Source organism: Aethina tumida, chromosome 1 (assembly GCF_024364675.1).
Source record: "Aethina tumida isolate Nest 87 chromosome 1, icAetTumi1.1, whole genome shotgun sequence".
NCBI classification, from domain to species: Eukaryota; Metazoa; Arthropoda; class Insecta; order Coleoptera; family Nitidulidae; genus Aethina; species Aethina tumida.
The window spans coordinates 47,835,430-47,856,703 of NC_065435.1; the positions used below are offsets into that span (position 1 = coordinate 47,835,430).

At 29.8% G+C, this 21,274-nt stretch overlaps 1 protein-coding gene across 2 annotated transcripts in view; it reads left to right on the plus strand.

The window, feature by feature from the left end:
* The first annotated feature begins 6,821 nt into the window (after positions 1-6,821).
* Positions 6,822-21,274, plus strand: part of LOC109597583 (titin) — a 219,145-nt gene continuing 204,692 nt past the window's right edge. For both annotated transcript variants that reach the window (XM_049965919.1, XM_049965922.1), the window contains exon 1: positions 6,822-7,117. In XM_049965919.1, the coding sequence (XP_049821876.1) occupies positions 6,991-7,117 (127 nt within the window). In that variant the 5' untranslated portion in view covers positions 6,822-6,990. The remainder of the gene's footprint in view (positions 7,118-21,274) is intronic.

Consider the following 21,274-nt stretch of genomic DNA (forward strand, 5'->3'; position numbering starts at 1 on the left):
CAACCTTCGCAGTTTCACTTATCTACACGCACAAAATTATTATTATTACTTTTTACTCTTTCACGCGCCTACCATAAAACAAACTCAATTTGTCTTTTGTCAAATGTGAAGGAAATTATTTAATTATCATCGTTTTACGCTTGTATTTTTCATCATTTAACACCAGTTTTCTGAAAATTAAAAATTGCATATTTGATGATTTTCCAAAATTTGAGATTTCCTCTAAATTGATGAATAACTTAATAATGAATATACTACTAATTTACTCTTTTTCAAAAAATTGAACTTAAATTTATCATGAATTATTGCCGAAAAGAGTTTTCCCTTTTATCTCACATTTTGGGATTATTCCCTTTTTATTTTTACATGAACGTTAGTAATGGTATGTATATCTAAGGCACTTCTTATAGTTTCATTTTAAAACTTTTCATGTATCAACTTAGGCCATCATCTACAATAATATATGTAGGTATTTTTGTTTTAATCTTGATTTTTCTTATAAATTAATAAAATGTGTAGCAGTTATATCTACATATGAAGTAAAAAAATATTTTTCTACTTTTATATATACACACAAACAAGCATGAAAATTGAATAAAATGTGTGATTTTCGGATGAGAACAGAATTGGCCTACAATTAGACTGTCGGCGATCCCCAAATATAAAAGAGGGAGAGTTATGTTTTGGGATGGCATTATGATTGGTGAAAAGACTCGTTTGATTCCCATTAGACAATCACTAACATATCAATGTCAATGTGGATTTAGTGCTACATCCTGTAATAAGCCTCTGGATAGTTGTTTTCGGGGATTCTTTCCTATTTATTCAGAATAATGCTCTTCCACATACCAGCAGAGTTGCCAAAAATTGTTTGGAAATGGAAGGTGTGACCGAATTAGAGTGACCGGACAGTTAATCCAATTGGGCACTTACGGGATAACGTTAGAAGAACAATTAGAGCTCGTCAAAATATCTCTCGCAACACAGAATAACTTATACCCGCAGCTTTAGAAGAATGGGGAAATGTTCTCCAAGAAGACATTAATAATTTAATAGAACATCGAATTCGTACTTGAATTGTTTCTAGGTGTGGCAACACTGATTATTAGATTAGCAAACAATTTTTATTTTTTTTTTTTACTGTAAAATATATTTTTAGAGAAATTGTTGTTTGTTATTTGCTCCATATAAAATCTATAGAATGATTTTTTCTATAGTTTTGTAGTAAAATTAGTTTGGGTAAATTGGGTCCCCACTGTTTGTGGTGCAGTATATGTAATCCCAATTAAATCAAAATAGGACTTTCATAATTTTAGAAGAAATCAAGGTTTTTCTTATAGTTATAGTATAGTATAGGGGTCGAACGAAAATCTATGCACTAACCATCTTCAAATATTTCTTTAAGTAATCAAAGCTATCAAAGACGTAAAAAGTTGCTATAATTTTGTTAATTAAAAAATAAAAATGTACGCAATTTTTTAAATAACACCAGCAATAAACATAAGTACTGGTAAAAGTAGGCATTGTTTTCAAATATTTTTGGGGCGAATAACTGTTATATTGTTAGAACTTGCACTTGTATTGATAAATTAGAGAGAAACCTTAAGATGAATTAAATATCAGTGATTCGTTGAGAGTTCACCTAAAAAAATGACACTTGGCCTGTATCTCTTCTGATATTGAAGTTTTTCTTTTAACATTATGTATTTACTTTTACTGGACCAAATGAATATTTTATTGAAATTTTTTTATATTGTAACCAATTTTTTTAATAAAAACAATAATTTTACTTTTATAATATTGACATTATAAAAGTAATTGATTTAATTTAATCATTAAACATTTTATCAGGTAGGTGAATTTGAAATGTGCACTTGCACAGACTTGTTGAATCAGCATTTAGTTCAGTGGATAATCAGGGAAATCAAACCACAATTACCAATTAAATTAAAAATGTAAAAAAGTGAATTTCCCTCACACAAAATCATATGAAGTGAATTCGTGCAAATCAGTTAAAAAACTGTAAATAATAATTTAATTGCAAGCTGAAATTATTCAAATTTAAGGAACTTGGAAATTGATAACGGGATGCCTAAGTTGCAGGTTCCTGCAAAAGCACTCCCGTCATTTTTTTTTATTATTATTTCCTTAAACTCAGTTATTTAAATATACATACATTTCCATGTTTTATTGCAACATTTTCCATTGAGAATGCGAACGTAACGGATGAAATAAACTGTTTGTATGTTTGTTCTTCGCCCCGTGAAAGTCAGTTTTCCCAATAAAACAGTTATTTCTTGGAACACGGTGTTAGTGGCTGCATTCTATAGACTTTATCGAAGCGCGGGATTTAATATTCCCGGTTGTGAGTCGCTGCGAAACAATCTTTTGCATATTAAACATCACATACATTTCTGACCTCGGTCGTTTTTCAAAGTTTGCCTCTCTTATCTGAACGGAATTTCTATTCCTTTGACTGCCGGTGACACTCTAATTCAAGTTTAACATTTCCAGTTTTATTGTGCCAACTTTTTATATTCAGTCCCGTATCATTGGAACTTTTTCACGTCGCACTGCTATTTTTAGTGGCACAAAGCCGCAAATGAAGTGCAAAGCTTTTAATGGGTTGTTGCATGTCTTATTTATTATAAGAGGCGCATCCTGTTTACCCTTTTCCTGTTTTTATTTTGTTGGCCTGTTTTATAAAATCATTTTTTTGTCATCAATTTGTTTTAATCCATTTACGTTCGATATATTATGGTCACACGATTAAGTTGTGTGTAATTTTGTTATTCCAAATCAAAAATGTCTGTAATTTATAGTCAGCGCCGTGTAATTATTAAAAATGCAAAAGCATTTAGCGATTAAAACGTCAGATTAAAATACCAACGATTCCATGCAGCATAATTAATATCCGCGATCTTGAAGTACGCGTGAAACAGTTACGCATTTGCAGTAATTTAAATCCGCACCTCCGGTACGTAACAGTGGCATGTCTCGAGAGTCTTGAACGTGGCATATTTATTTGAAGCCGCATGCAACCGTTAATTTTTTAGGCGAAATGCCTCAACTCTGCGACTTCATTTATGCCGGTATCAGGTTTACATGGATGAGTTGGTTCTGATTAAACCCATATATATTTTACGGCGCGGTTAATAAAATTTTACTTGAGTTCCACGGAGGAGAAAAAAAAACTTATACTTTTCTAATACATTCCATAATTTGAAACTATAAATGTAAGTTACGAGCGAGGAAACTTCCGAAATTGTTATTCTTATCGCAACACTTTTTATTATTTATGAAGTTATTTGAAACAAACAATTCAATAAAAAGTCCTTTCATTTTTATCTGGGAAATACGAGGACCCATAACCATAAATGAAAGACTGATCATTTATCTCACTTCTGTTCTGCTGCATAAAATAAATCATTGTTAATAAGACAGTGTCATCACATTAATGTCCGCACTGTCTTACTTCTAACGTCTCACTTCTATATACGTAAATACATAAATAACTATTGTCATTTATTACGCATCAAAACATTTTTATGGAGATTGTTGTGCGTTTATGTGTGATTTTTATTGGTACTGGGACACGTTGAATGGAACAAGTTAATTCGTTATGACGACGGAGGTCGCGGTGTGTTCTTTTACATTTAATTTTTCTTATCGTCTAATTAAATCCGATAAATAAATCAGAAACTAAATGAATTAAACTAATGATCCTAGCAGGGAATGCATCCGGAATATTAAACACACTTTCTAGCGCCATTAATTTAGCAGATGACTATGGAGGATTTTTACGGAGATTTTAATCAGTGCGGAGAACTTTCTACGACAAATCACGGCATTAAGGTTCAAATGACGTCGGGAGATCCACAGATAAGGAATAAGGGTGGCGACTTTTTGATATTTAGAGTTATGTGTTTGTCTGGGCCGAGGGTGCGAAACGGAATATATGAGATACGCACTCGAATTTATTGTCGACAAAATATTCAACAATAAGGGAAAGGCATCAAAAGGAACACGAAAACAAAATGAACAACAACTTAGCTACGAGAAGCGACGAGAATCATTGGCTCTTTAAACAAATATATCTTAAGTGTTTTTCTTCTTATTTTCAACGCTGTTTGCACCCTTCATTTGCCATTGGGAAATACATTTAAAAAAAACGCACACACATTCATAAACCAGTCTCGCGAATGTCGACATCTTTAAATGCAAATTTTAAAGGAGGAGCTTGTAATGCTGAAGCCAAGGCGTGAACAATATCAGTGCTGACCGCTTTCACACGATTATGTGACCATTAACGAATTACCAGTTTGGACGGATTTCAACGAGACGTAAAAAAAATGTAAATGAGAGCATAATAAGGACATATTATGTTTGAAAAATTAATAAAACGTGGCTTTCCCACATTCACCGTAAAATACACTTTTGATACAGTTTTCTGTAATGTAACTGAGTTATAAATGCCGAACGGCTAAAAAAATAACACAAAATAAATAAAACTGTAATATTGTCCGTAAAATACAATTCGCTTGCGATTCCAAGAAAAACAAATATTTGTATTTTCGTAAATTATAGTATCCAAATTTTTAACTACAAATATTAATACTGCCACTATTAAAAAAAAAATCCATCAACTTTTTTGCAGTTTAATTATTTTTATTTTTCAATTTAATAAACCATAATTTTTATTTAAAATTTAAAAAGCATGTATATTTTATTAGTTCATAATTCTAACACGTTAAAAATGAAATAAATTGTTTAACAAATTTAATTAACGTAAAAAAAAATGAATAATTTAAAATATTTTTTAAATATTATATATCTCCAATATTTTAATATTCCTATATAGCTTAGCTTTCCTTTACAAAAAATATCAGCAAATCAAATTATTTGACCAATTTTATGAAGATTTTAAAATATATTAATTTTAGTATGTCTAGAATAGTATTTTTCTCATTGGAACAGTTATAAAATAAATAATTAATTTATTAAATCAATAATAAATATCGACGACAATTCCATTATAGGTTACAATAAGAAACAAATAAGCAAATTAATTTTATATTATATATTTAGTTATTATTAACAATTAATATTATTAATATCTAATATATTTATAATATTTAGTTTTTCAGCTTCTTTTTAAATCTATTTGTGATAAATGTCATTTTAAATAAAAATATTTTTAGAAATTTTAGAGATAGAATTAAATTTCCAACAAAAATTTTTAATATAGAAAAATTAATAAATTAATAATAATAATAATAATAATAATAATATCTGTATATATAGAAATAAAAATAATTAAAATTTTATTTTTAATTATATTTTTATGAAGTGTTTATATGAAATAAAATATTCAAGGAATTATTAATATAGACAATTAAATTAATCTGTGTGGAAGTGAAATAAAATATATTTAAAAATAAAATTAATTAAAAACATTTTTATAAATAATAAAATTAAAAGATAAAAAACATTTTTTATATATATATTTTTTTTATTCTTAAAGTATAAAATATTTGATCTGTTCCATTAAGATATTTAAAAATGTTGTTTTTATTAAAACACATGTATTAATGTCAATATGTTAAAAGTTTATTTTTTTATGTTCATTAAAACAGTATGTACACATATTTTTATTAGTCATTGTCATCATCTGTATTTGCTTATAAAATAAGTATTTTTTAAAAACCATATTGAAATATTTATAATAAATTTAGAATATGAAGAAGTAATAATAACATAAAATGCAAAAAAAAATATTTTATTATTTTCCTAATTCTAAATTAATAATAATAATAATTTTTAGAAATTTTTATGAAATAAAATATTTAATGGATGTTAATAATGTAATTTGAGTTATAATTAAACTAAAATATATTTTTAATTATTACTGTAATTTTTTTTGGACAATATTATTTTTAAAATATCGACAATATAATATATTTAATCATTTAATCAAATATATACATAATTTTATTTAATGTTTAATTTCGAAATCCACATTTAAAAAAAAAAAATAAAATATGATTTGTATAAAAATAAATAAATACGTTCGAATCAAACGTTAAAATAGTTTGCTTTTTATACTGAAAAATAAACATGAAGCTATTATTAAATTACAAAAAAAGTAATTTTTAAAATGGTCCGTGATATATTTTAACAAAATATTGGACGAATTTCATTAAAGATTTAAAATATTTGTTAGCCTTTTGTTTAAATTGGAAATTTCGATTTGACGAAAAACTAAAATAAACAAATGTAATAAAATCCGTTTTGAGAAGATTAAATCAGTTAGCGATGTAATAATTTCGAAAGCGAAAGTCCAAAATTAGGCTGAATTTAATCGTTCATCATCGAGTATCGGTAAGAGCACCTACTAACACGTCGAATGCAGCTGAGAACGTTGTAAATTCCCGAGTGCCGCATAAAATCCCGCCGAAAAGCCCCGGCTAATCGTCAGACATTGACGGATGCCGAAGACGGCGAAACAATTAAAACGAATCAACACCTCGTCGTCCTCGTGTGCACGGGTGGTACCGTGCGTCCGCGGATCGCCGGTCAAAGGTGACGGTGCAAAAGGTCCGCGTACTGGACGGATCCCGATCGTGACGGTTGTTTATTCCTTCAGCAGTTTTCAGTCGGTCTTAAACAAAAACATCTGAAAATTCGTAGGCGTTCGGAGTGTGTCGGGCTCGCAGCTATTGGCCGGGCGCACGCTTAGATGTAAGCGCCGGCAGTGGCGATACGTCCGTTGGATCGTAAGTGCGTCTGAAAGCTCCATCCGTGTAAGTTACGCACTCGTTGCGGCGTTTCAGGTCTCGCGTTTCCCGACGATTTCCACGTTAACACCGTCCACGTTTTTCCGCTGTGGTCCACTGGTCGGCGGGCATGCCGCTTGTGGCCTGAGTGTCTCTGTCTCTCCGTACACCCGATTTGCCGTTTTGCCCGAATCGTCAAATCGTACCAGGGAAAATGGCACAAGTGTCCACATTAAACTTTGTCGGCGGCAATAAAAACAATGTGTCGCGACTGTTTCTAGTGCTTTGTTTTTGTGCTTTTTTATGTCCCGGAGATTGTGCTAAAGTTGAGGACGAAGCTGGTAAGAGTTCCGTCCCCTAATTACTTTTATTTACAGTTGAAAAAAAAAAAAAATTGTCGGTTCACACAAGTCGCATTAGCACCTAACAATCTGGCGGCGATTGTTGTGTTAATTCGAATTGTCACGTTGCTGAAAGCAATTTTCTACGGACGCGTCCGGACGCGCAATTTCGAATTCCTCGACACATTGCTCCCCGGCTTGGAACACTTTTGCACAACTTACCGATGCACGGATCGGATTTAAAGAGTTCGATCAAATATGATTTGGGACTTCGTCCCGCAAAATTACTTTCGGTAAAAACAGTTTTGGGACATTGAAAATTTAATACAGAATTTTCCGGTCACGGCGACGATGTTATTTTTGTGGCTGATAGCGCGAAAATTCTTTCGGATAGATGACGAAGTTGGAAAATTTATCTGGAACGCTCGCGTGTAAATAAGTTTCGGATCGAAATGAAAACGCCGAATTTCGATTCATACATTGTTAATTATTCACTAAAATTTTTTTAATAAATTTTAATAATCAAAAATATGATTTTGTAAACAAACACAATTTTTACTCTACAGTAAATAATGTTTTTTTGTGGCATGCGAATGTATAGAAACATTCATATTTCATTTTATTATTACTCGTTTGTTTCCAAATTTTGTTCAAAGTTTGTTATTGTCTTTATTTTTAATTTACGTTATGTTGTTGCACATTTTGAAATCTATTATGACCGGGATAAACAATATTACATACAATTTGCCCACACAATTGTTTAAAATCAACATTTTGTATTGTTTTTTAATAAATCAGTAAAATTCACACTCGTTTTTATTAAACACATTTGCGACGGTTTTAATTAAATCTGGTTAACTGTAATATATTTTCTTTCTATTTATGAGCGTTTTTGTATTTAAATGTTTAAATTATAGTGTTTAAATTTTGTTGATAAAACACCGAAGTATAGTAGACATAAATTTTAGTACTATACTCATTCAAAAAAAATTATGCTGATTTTTCTGCATGAGAAACAGTAAGTTTAAACAAAGGCTTAAATACTTTTTCAAATTAAAGAAATTAATTGACGGTAAACTCCAGTCAAACTTCAAAAATCCTTCTGGGAACCGTTTATGAGACATCTAAGATACAAGTTTTTGCATAAATTTCCTTCGTTTGTTTGAAAGTCAAATTCTGTCGAATTTTATTGTTATGAATCTATGATTATTATTTTATGACTCTATGATTTTTTGCGTCAAAATTCAAATGAATTAATTTAGATCCAGTTTAATAATAAAATTTAACTTGTTTTCGGAGAACTCGGTTCAAACAAATAAACGTGTTTCCCTTTCAAAATTTCATTCATCGAATGTTCGAAACTTTACGTGCATCACTTACATTAATATTTAAAATAATTTGGAGTATGAAAAAGCAATTATTTTATATATCTTTGAATAATAAAAAAAATAATTATTTTATTATATTAATAATATAATATATTTTTTAATATTATCACTGTGATAATTAATAAAGAAAATATTTAATATTTTTTCTAGTCTTTATTATTTTTAAAAATATTGACATTTAAATAAATATATTTATTCAAATAAATGAATATTATATATTATATTTTTTTATTGTTTAATTTTGAAATACATATTAAAAAAATAATATATGGTAATATCAGTCCTATCTTCTTTTATGACTATGATTCATACGAATAAACGTGTTTCCTTTTCAATATTTCATTCATCAAATGTTATAAACTTTATGTGCATTATTTACATTAATATTTAAAGTAATTTGGAGTTTGAAAAAGCAATTAATTTATATACCTTGAGTAATAAAAAAAAATAGATATTTTATTATTTTTCTAGTTCTAATTATAATTCTATTCTTTAGAAATGTCCATGAAATAAAATATTTAAGTGATATTATTAATATAATTTGAGTTAAAAGTAAAGCTATAATATATTTTTAATATTATATTTTTTATATATTTGAAAATATCGACATAACATTTAACTTGTTTCCCAAGAACTCCGTTCAGACAAATAAACGTGTTTCAAAATTTCATTCATCAAATGTTTAAAACATTACGTGCATTACTTGCATTAATATTTAAAATAATTTTGAGCAATTATTGTATATATCTTTGAATAATAAAAAATAATTACTTTATTACGTTTCTATTTCCAATTACAATCCTACTTTTTAGAAATGTCCCTAAAATAAAATATTTAATAAATATTATTATGTAATTTGAAATAAAAGTAAGCTAAAATATATTTTTTAATATTATCACTGTGATAATAAAGAAAATATTAATATATTTTTTAGCCTTTATTATTATTAAAAATATCGACAATTTAATATATTTAACTAAATAAAAGAATATTATTTAATATTTAATTTTGAAATATACATTAAAAAATATTTATCACTATGATTTTTTACTTTAAAATTCAAATTAATTAATTTAGATCCGGTTTAATAATAAAACTTAACTTGTTTCCAGAGAACTCCGTTCAGACAAATAAACGTGTTTCCCTTTCAAAATTTCATTCATCGAACGTTCAAAACTTTACGTGCATTACAACAGCTTTTGTTGTTGTCAATCACGACCGTCGGTATTCCGGTTTTAAATCGCAATAATAAATTTGTGGAATTGAATAATAAAAATTCGAACGTAAGGAATGTTGCCGTTTTAATCTAATTTTCATTTATTACGTATATTGAGAATAATAAATTGATATTACCCCGTCGATTCTGTCCAGTGCGAGTGAGGTATTATCATCCACTTAACTGTAAACGTTTCCGATCATATTTTTTTCAACCCTCTCACATCCAACAGCACACATAATTTCGATCCATAAATAATGCCGTGATATAAGGCTCCCTTCCACATTATTCGTTAAAAGTTCGTATTTGATTATTCTTTTGACCTTTTAAGTCTTATTTACATTGTAGTATTTCCGTGTTTAAACAGAGTGTTCCGTAAATAGGAACAAGCTTTTTAACATTTTGTTAAATATATTTGTCCATTTGTTTTCTATTTAAGCACACAAACAGTGTGCCAAACAACACCCTCTTCATTTTAAGTCAATATCGTTACGGCGTTGACAGACAATTAGTAAATATATTGTAACTAGCTTTTTGTTACATTATTCATAATAATTATCATGCTTAGTTGGATCTAGAATAGTAAATTAATTAATAAAGACACATAGTAGATATAGCATTGTATAAATTAAAAGCTGTGGTTTTATTACTTTTGTGATAAGTGGGATTTGATAAAACGCACATTTAACACATTGATCTGACTTAAGAGGGTTTTTAAACTGCCATAAAACATATTTAACGTCACTTTCGGAGATAATATTTGTAAATAGAATTATGCATTTAACCGGCTTTTTTATCACGTTATTAAGATTTTAAGCCGGACCGACTGCCTATTTGTTACTACTTATCGTTTCTATTCGATATTCTTGGACATACCATTTTTCTGTGCGTCCCGAATGAAATAAACACGTTCCAAATGAGCCGAAGCGTCGTTTTAAAATTGAATAATACGGGCCGGGCAAATTAAATTAATCAACCCCTATGTAATTATTTAATTGAGGACATTATTACGTCATAATGAGTAATTGTTACGCGTTTCCAAGATTAAGGGGATTAGTTGTCCCCTCAGCGAGTCTGCACCCGGGGATGCATCGTTAATTCGAAAAAGTCCGTAAAAACAACTAGTGGTGGTAATAATTAACCAATTATAGTGCTACCATGGTTAATAATTACACGATCTTTTTTCACTGGCCGTGGCTAATCTACATTTTACCTCTAGCAAATCTTCATGCGCGTTTTAATTGCAGCCACTGAATTATCGCCAGAACGATCTTTCATATGATCTCGCGATTTATAAACCTTAAATGGTCGCAGTTAATGAAAGAGGCATTTGCTGAATTCTTTATCGGGATAAAATATCTTGTTGGCAGTGAATTTCTCAATGAATACCTGACACACCTGGCATCAACAAGTTTTTGACCTGCAGGTAACAAAAATTATGATTCTTAAAGGCGCCCCGATGTAATTCGGTAGAACCGCAATCCGTAATTCGGGCCATTAAAATTTTTGTTGTTTTTCACACAATTCACCGCGATCAGGGGGGATTTTTGTTGATGTACCTCTCGACCACATAAATTCCGATAAGCACGGATATGCACAAGAGTCAACAGCTTATATCTGAAAAGCAAACTCACTAAAATCAAACCTCAGATAACAATTGGTTTGTACAAGGGATTTTATCGCGTATTATGAAAAACGACAGATATTCAACCCTCTCGTAAAGCCGGCATTAAAAGTGATTTGTTGGTTGCAATGATATTGAAAATCTCTTACGATTCTTTATCGCGGACAATCAGGAATTCTCATAAGGGGTCCGTTCGTCATGTCACATGTATTTTTTATGACTTTGTTAAAAAAACAATAAAGCTGTAGTTTTACAAAATTCTTTCGATATATAAATAACATTAATTGGCCATTTGATGAATACTAATTGCGCATTATTCTGTTTAATGCCTGTTGTCGTTCTTGTTTTCAGAATAATTAATAACTATTGTATAATAAATAACAAATAGTTAGCAATATTTCAGTTTATTTTTCCGACGTGATTTTATAAAGTCTCACGGACCGGAGCCTGCACCTGTCCTTTAGTAATTGGTATTCAAGGTATACCGCATACCAGTTTACCAGAGATAAACTAAAGTAAATAAGCGTTTTAAATTAATTTATTATTTAAAACTTAACTAATTCTAACGTAAATCTTGTAATTAATTACACGAAGCCATTGAACTATTTATTGCACATGTTCTCAATTTCTCCAATGTAACAAGTATCGTATTCATGTATTCTCCTAACTTCTAACTATGAATTAGTTAGTGTTTTTGATTAATGGCTGCCGTGTAATATTACAAGCTGCATTAATTGCGATGGCTTTTGCAAGTTTTTAGAAAATAATCGGGCGCATCAAAGCATTGTAGGAAATATTTAATGGTTCTATTCTCCTATGACGGTGCAAGATATCGCAGTGATTGAAATTCGCTACTTAAAAAGTGATTGTTACATAAAAAGGCCTTGTGCACAACATATTTCCTGACAGATTTGTTTTCCGATTGTCAGGTTTCATATAATTCACGTTCGAAACTGTTGGAATACACGGTTTTTCATACGATGCGTGCGAAATAAGTCTGTCATGTGTGCGGTACACTTTCGTCCACTGTTTTCCATAAATATCGAATTTTAATTAAATTCAACTGGGAAAAATCTGGCGTTGTAAAATACTGTTCAATTTTATAGTGGAACGTGGCGCAGAAATGGTGAGGGATGTAAAATTATTTTAATTTGTGTTAATTGAATTTGTTATGATGAACATTATACATTTTGTTCATCAAGTTGACTATTAAATTAAGTGTGACATAAAAGTTCTACACTAAAAGAAGCTTTAAGGGAGTATATTAAATTTATAACGATTTGAAAACTAATTTATATTACGATTTTGACAAATTGATTAAGTGTTCTGTGCAGGTGTGTCGCAAACATACAATTTTATTAGCACTTTCAAAAATAATATAATTAACTTAATCGATTTTAAATCCTTTACTGTTTTACTGATACACAATAACAGTTTTTAAATTAAATTAAAGCAACACATTACGTGTGTGCACAATTAATTTAGATTGATTGACAATTAAAAATATTGAAACCTAATAAACAGGAATGGGTAAAAATAAATGGGGATCTTTATTAATTCAGTTATTTCGAGTCTCCGCAAACATCACAAAGGGAGACAAATAATCCCGACCGAAGCTGCTTAATTAATCGTTAAAAAAAAAGTTTAAACAGGTAGCATAAAATAACATAAACGCGGCTAGCTTTAACTCGGAACAGAAATAGTTGGCTATATAATTTAGATAAAGGGAACCCCCGGGTTGTTTGTTTTTTTTACAAATGAATTAATTAGTTTGTCATTAACTGGGAACACAACCAAACCTTCTTAAGGACTTTAATGTCTTCGTTGTGTTTTATAATATCGTAAAAGTTATGAGCCGGATAATAATTAAATGAACATGCTCCAAGACAATGCAGGAGATTAACAATTTTCATTAACTTTGTTCTACTGACAACTTGCAAGTTGGCTAATCAACGAAATATTCATTTTATATGTTTATTATTACGCCATAAATATTTTAGGATGATAATTTTACCATTTTTTTTCCAAGACAATGCAGGAGGTCAACAATTTTTATTAACTTTATTTTACTAACAACTTGCAAATTTATTAATTAACAGAATATTAATTTTGTGTGTTTATAATTATCTTTGACTATTTTTTTCCAAGACAAAGCAGGAGGTTAATAATTTTCACTAGCTTTGTTCTACTGACAATTTGTTATTTAATGAAATATTCATTTTATATTATTTGTTATTATCTTATACCACCAATATTTTTTTATCAAACAATGCAGGAGGTTAACAATTTTCATTAACTTTATTCTTCAAACAAGTTATAAATTTGTTAATTAACTAGACATTCATATTATATGTTTATTATTATTTAATAAATATTTCAGAATGATAAATTTACTATTTTTTCCATGACAATGCAGGAAGTTAACAATTTTCATAAATTTTGTTCTACTGACAAGTTGCAAATTTATTAGTTAACGAAATATTCATTTTATATCCTTTTTCTTATACCACAAATATAATTTTCATTAACTTTATTCTTGTAACAAGTCTAAATTTGTCAATTAACGAAAAATTTATTTTATATGTTAATTAGTATCTTAAAATATTTCCGGATAACAATTTTACCATTTTTTTCCAAGAAGAGGTTAATAATTTTCATAAACTTTGTTCTATTAACAAGTAGAAAATTTGCTAATTAACGAAATATTCATTTTTTATGTTTATTATTATCTTACAAATGTTTCGAGTAGATAATTTTACCATTTTCTACCAAAACAGAATTACAGGCAGTGTCTAATCTTTGAAATATTAATTCTATGTATTATTTATTATCTCATAAATATTTCAGTAGTAGTATTTTTTACTATTACTAGTCAATTATTATTAAATATAATGTAATGATGAACAATATATGTAAAATATTCTTGAAAAACGCACAAACATGATATTTTGCGACGAGACATCATTATGACATTTTCAATTCCCATATTGCACAAAACGGTTGCACAATAAGTTTTAATTAACGCCTTTGATCACAGATTACACGCATCTAGTTACAAGGAGAAAACAATCAAATCAGTCGATCGTCATATTAAGCAATCTTTCGGTGGATTTTTGAAGTATACAGTCGATTCATAAATACGTTCGGACTTAAGTCATAAGCGTCCATTAAATATTTCAAAGTAAGTTTAACAAATGATTGACGTAATTAAGAAAATAATATTTAGTTTAGGCTCATCATCACTTGTATTTTCACAATTAGCCGGCCGATTTTTCTGTTTATCTCCGAGACGATTATAAATATGCCTTCACTCAAACAAGAGCAGAGGATGTGTCGTGTATAATAAATATTATTTACGAAATCTAATTTCTTTGTGCTAAATATAATTAAGCCGACAGCGATATGCTCAAGGGGACAAAAATCGCAAGATTTAATTCAATTTTATGGAACATAATACTAGTTCTTACAGTAGAAGCTTAATGAGAAGGAGGCAGGCAGCGCAAACAAGAAATATGATACAAAATGGAAAACAAAACTTCTTGGTTTGGGAACCTATATATTTCGCAACGTCAATCACGGGTCGGAAAGGAGGAGGAGAAAAAAAAACTGATCTCGAAAATATAAATCGAGATTCGGAATTGATATACGATTCAACTTCTGGATTGTATATTTATGTAGCTGTAAATGCGATTAACATCGAAAATAATCAGATTTCAATTATAATGTTCTTATATGGCATTTTTTCGGGGGGCAGGTTTATGTTTGCATTTTCGGAATGTGTTCGACGATCTTATCGTCCACCTTGTTGTGTTTAAATATTTTGAATGTGGTTTACAACCAGTTTGTATTGGTATTTTGGTAATTAATTTATGGTGCCGCACTCGATACACTGGAAGAACCTGACGATTTATTTTTTTTCTATGTTAATAATCAATTGGTACAAATTAGGGTAATTTTTAAAATCAAAGAGACGCTGTCGGTTTTGTGCATTAGAACTTAACATGCGTTATGCAGCGTTGGAAATAAGTTACCATAACTTTATACAATCCGGGCTATCAAATTATGTGAATTTCTCAATAGCATGCGGTTGTAAAATAAAACCTTACCATTCTTGACCTTTATACTTGAATCAATAGATATTTCCCGGTGGATTTTAGTAAAAAAGGCCATAAGCAATTTATTGCAAATTTTATGAGACGTTTTATCCCTCGCCATATGTGTCATATCAGCAGATATCAAGTGTTTGACAGAAGCCACTTTCTGTTATAACACAACTTGTATGTAATATATTCAGAACGGCACTTTTAATACAGACTGACTGCTACACAAATCCGCTTATTTTTTATGTTTATAGCTTATTTTTTTGGTGGGACTTAGAAAAACACAAATTACTACATTATTATATTGATACATTCGGTTAAAGAAGTATTTTAATTGACAGTTGAAACCAATACTTACATATGCAGATTATGTTATTAATAGCCTTTCAGATTTATTCGGTTTTTTTGTATTGTTTGTTAAGAACTTTATTTCAATTTCCGCTGTAAACTGGTCGGTGTGGTTTCAGCTCTCGCCTTTAGGTCTCCTGGCTATAAACTGGCACATTAATAATTAAGTACCATTCAACGAAAAACCCAAACCAATAAATCTCTACCATATTGTATTTTTCACGTCTCAATGCCACCGGAGAAAATCGAGATCGTCTTGAATGATAAAATTATTCGCTGTGTTACTGCGACAGATGAGATTAAATCTAAATATTTTTTTTTATTAAGAAACAGAAGCAAATTTACGTCGGGTTTCGAGGTTGACTGAATTGATGGCTGATAAATTCGCATAACGATTGTAGTGACAGCTTGTTTTAGTGATTCTTGTGAACGTTCAAAATGGTTAAATCATATTGAAATAAACATTATCAGTATTTAACATATATTGTAGAACTGCAATCGGTTGTGGGTAGGGATGATGTCAGCACTACTGGTGATCAAGTAAAACAATGTCTATTCACCAGACTGAATAGCCTTTTGACCTAAAACCCCGAAAATTAATTATCCCATGTAAAATTTACTGTATGAATTATAAATTAATCTCAAATAATGGTGAATATGCCCCGGTACACAGGCAAACGTTGCGTATGTTGGGCAAAACACTACAATCTTGTCATGTTGTTTGCAAGAAAGAATTATTTGTTGTTGGGCTAAATTTAAATTAATCTGTCACGTACACTGTACATCCCTTCAGTTACAGCAGAAGATTGTTATCATAAACCATTGATTTTGTTTGAGTTTTTATTAGAATGTTGTTACAAAATACATCGTACAATCCAGTCAATGTTTTGTGTCAAGTGACTGGCAAGGTAAGACATTTCTTAGGCGCAATAAATTATCGGCTCGTTACAATAAACGTGTTTAAATTATAATAATTAGCGCGAATAAAAATGCAAAATGATAGTTAATCGCTGTCGCAGATTGGCGCCGGTCCGCGTCTCCTTACAATTATTTTAATTAACTCGACCGCAGAAGAATATCGAACGATGATTTGTATGCGGGGACTTTTTCGCGTATTAATTACGCCTTGATTAAGTATTTCAGTGTGGCCAAGGCTGACATTACAACGAATATGAAGCGTATAAATATAGTTCTAAACATAACAAACTTTCAGCGGCTTTATAAAATGTATCCAGTGCGGGTTTGCGGAGCCCAGCTCTTATCGAATTCGTACTAAAATTAAATTAAAGCGGGGCAGCAGAACGGGTTTCCCATTACAGAATTCCTTGACTACTTAAAACGTTTTCGGTTTTTCTGACATAAATCGAATATCTGTCTATAAATCATGTTACATGATACACATTAACGATGCCACCATGAAGCCTTCTGCCTTCTCTATCGGCACAATAAATAAAACTTTTGTCGGCGCGTTTTGACGGCTTTTTACTACTTTTATTATTTATGTTTTGCAATGATGATATTATGTCGGTTCCGTTCGTTGGAATTTAATAGAATAAACTTGACGGAACAAAATTAACAAACGTGGAGTCGGAGCCATTGTAATCCGATGATTTAATTAAATGTAAATCCGATTCACATGGAAATCAGACAGGAATTTAAGGTACTTATGAGTCGTAAGGGAGTAAGTATTTTGACTATTTTCAAGATTATGTTTATGTTTGCCAGTTTTAATGAGTTCCTTGCGGCTAGACCTCATTTGGAAAACATTTATTTGCATTGTTTTAGTGAAGTTAAATGCATATTTATTATTATCAAGAAACGTAAGATGGGACTCATTACGTCCTCGTACAATTCTGGGACGAACGGAAAAGACCTTGCATAAGTCCGATCTTCAGACCACCTTCTCCATGTTCTCATAAATATCGATGTGTTAAACTCCAGACGTCTCGAAATGTCACGAAAACTCATTTCAGCTTCTTTCATACCAATCACTTGACCCTTTTCAAATTCTGATAATTATCTAAAACGGAGTGGTTCGGGGACTCGTGGCACATCAAAACTAAATAGTACACGATAAATATCTCATAGGTCGATTTACCTTACGGTTTTTAAATCCATCTTTCCAGAACGAATAAAAAACAAATATACATAGAGATAAATAACCGAAAGAATAAACAGTTTTGTATCGAATTTAAATGATACAACGAACAAATTTGACGAACATATACAGGGTGTTTCCATTTTTTTCTTTTAGTACAAACGTATTAAATTTAAATTAATTTGCGTTTTACCTAACCTGTATTGACCTTATTATTCGCAAAAGAACAACTTTGTGGAATTTGCCTTTTAAAAGTTTCCTCTCTAAATTTAAGGGATTTAATTAATACAAGAAAACCATTAAGTTGTTGGCATATAATTTAATGGGTTAATTCCCAATTTCACAAATGATAAAATGAATAAACAGGCTACGAAATGAGATACTCGGTAGTAATTTAGATAAAATGAAGGTTCATTATTCAAAAAAGGGATATTTGGCGATAATCTAGTAAATTTATTATATAATTATAAACGCTCCAGATATTAGATGTCGTTATGTGAAAGATGTTCCTTTATAACTTTTTAATTTCACTCGGAATTGTCTACAATGAGTGGTAATGAAAAAAGATGAGATTACCTCAACTGATCTCGGCTTATAATCTTCTATATTACTGCTACCCATGGCCACAAAATATGGTGTACACTTATGTGGGAAATTAAGACTAACACTCCATTATCTTCATTATGGTTATATAGAATTTGTAACGTGCTAATCCAGCCACTCATTGGTATGATTAAGATATTCAGATTCGGTATTTTCACTGAATCGATTGTGCAAAGATGTGTGGTGGTGCTACCTTATCCGTAAGGGTAATAAGTAAATTCAAGTGGGTGGGATTTTTGCGAAAGGAAGTTAGTTATTATTAATTATAGAATTATAGTTGCTTAACCTTATAAAATGATGGTCATTATCTTGTGAAAATGTACTAAAGTAAATTCCTTAAAACGAATATAGGATACCATTATTTCCTAGAATAAGTACCTGCCCTATTGAATAATAAATTATTCTAAATTACTATAATGTGAACACTTCCATTGGCCATGAATTGAATTCAGTGAGGAAAGTGTTTTATACTTTGTCCACACTTTTGTAAACAGTCACCTATGAAGACGAATTTTTGACAGAGTAATGGCTTTAATTAAATGTGTACTAATTAGTTTTGAGCAGTTTTGAAATTCTAGTGCTGTTAATCAAACAGACGCGCTGGTGACAATTATTTCAGTTTTATTGCGACACCGAGACATAATTGGACGACGATAAATAAGGAGGATGTACGCAGAGAGGAGTTAACTTGGCCGTTAAATGAAACCTTCGAATTACGATATTTTGAAGTCGGACCGTCGGCAATTTCCATAAATTAAACGGATGGATGTTTTTCCACTTTAGTGTAGTCGCATTAGAATGGACGTCTTTTTTTCAATTGTCCTTTGGCGAGGGATAATAATTCAGCCGGTCAGTGAGTCGTTGCCATTTCAGGGCTAGAAGGTAATAGAAGAGGGCCATTCTTTAGCAGGCCGCACTGCGCCAGTGCTACCACAACACATTAAGCCTTTATGACTGCGCCATGTCTCCGGTCTTATCCCGGGCCGATTGCTGCTCTCAAGTGTTTTAATTCCTTCTCCCGGAGTGCACTGGAAGCTGCTTAACTAAACGTTACCGCACAGAATTACAACCAACTCTATTACAACTTCCAAACGCTCGCGATGCAGATTATATAATTCGATCAAAATGGTGTCGACGAATTATTATGCACTTTCTAAAACTTTTACAATATATTTCTAAATAGCCTTAAGAAACAATACCATTCTATTAATTTTTACAAAGTTTAAAAAAAATTTATATCTATCATTTTTTCTAGATAAAAAATATCAATTTTAACAGTAGAAAATGTAAAATCTCACAAATTAAATTAAATACAAATGATCTATTACTTCCAGTTCATATTGTATAAATAAATGTGTAAAATATGAAATACATGTTTGCACAGAAACTCATTTAATGCACTAATTGCTTTTCCATATGCAAAAGTAATTTTTAAATATTAAATTTTAATAAATTATAAAACAAATTTAACATTAATAAAATATGAATAACTAAATATTTTTAGGTACATATAAACAAACATTAATTATGTAAAATTGCTCATTATTAATTACTGAAAATGAATTTTCAGTGAAACACATTGCTAAAAATAATGCTGATCAACTGTACGTAAACTAACCAATATCCTTAATGGATTTTTCAACGACATTATAACAATGAGAAATAAACAACTTCGGGCGCAACCACTAATCACAAAATTCCCGATTCTTTTATTATTTTACTATTTATCATCTTCCGAATGAAACTTTTAAGTTCAAAAGAAAGCTACAATATAACTTTTAAAACAGAGATCCATTTTTAATTAACTTTTAAAGGTTCTTCCGATAGAAATTACTCTTATTAAAATTGTCACTTATTATTTTTCATTTTCAACAACTCATCAGTTTTCAGTTTATTCTTTTATATCCGACCAACTTCAGTGGTTCTAAATCATTGTAATTTTTTATTTACATGTCAATTAATAACAAATTTATAAATAATAAATGAATATTTTTGTTAATGTTATCAATTTATCTATTGAATGAATGAAATTGAAATTATAAAAGAAGGAAATTGTATTTGGTCTTTTCGGGACTGTATGTCGTTAAACATTTAATTTTCAAACAAATTTGAAGAGATAAACTGGAGAATTTAAAGAGCTAATAAATAAACGATGTTAAAACAAATATACGATATAAAAATAATTTTAAATCTGAAGCTACATAAAACAACACTGGTTTAATATTGATACGTAAATTGTTTTGTTAAATCAATATGGTATAATATAAGTCAATACACATAAATATTATGTAAATAAATAAATGGAATGAAATACAAATTCAATATAAAAAAAATGAAACAAGAAAGTTACCAATAAAATTTTATTTATATAATATTTAAAGAAATAAAATTTTGCAAAAAATAATAAATTAATAAAATAAATTGTTACTAAATAACTAATTAAATAGACGTAGGTAATAAGCATGTACTTCTGTTTAAACATTCCATATTTCTCCTTCCTTTTTGAGATGCAACAACTAAATTGTCACATGCAATCACCCTTGCAACGGAGCTTGAATGCGTCACTGTTACAACGTTGGAAAACGAGTACGATTTTGTCGAATACGGAATATATTTCTTCCAATTATATTCTCTAACATGAAAGTTGAGATGCTGTGCGGATAGACGGTGTTAAAATCTTATTCTATGACATATGATAATTATGTTTCAGTAATGGCAAAAACCACTTAATTAATTTCCTAGTTAACTTGCCGCATTAATTTGTTCGTAAAGTTCACTTA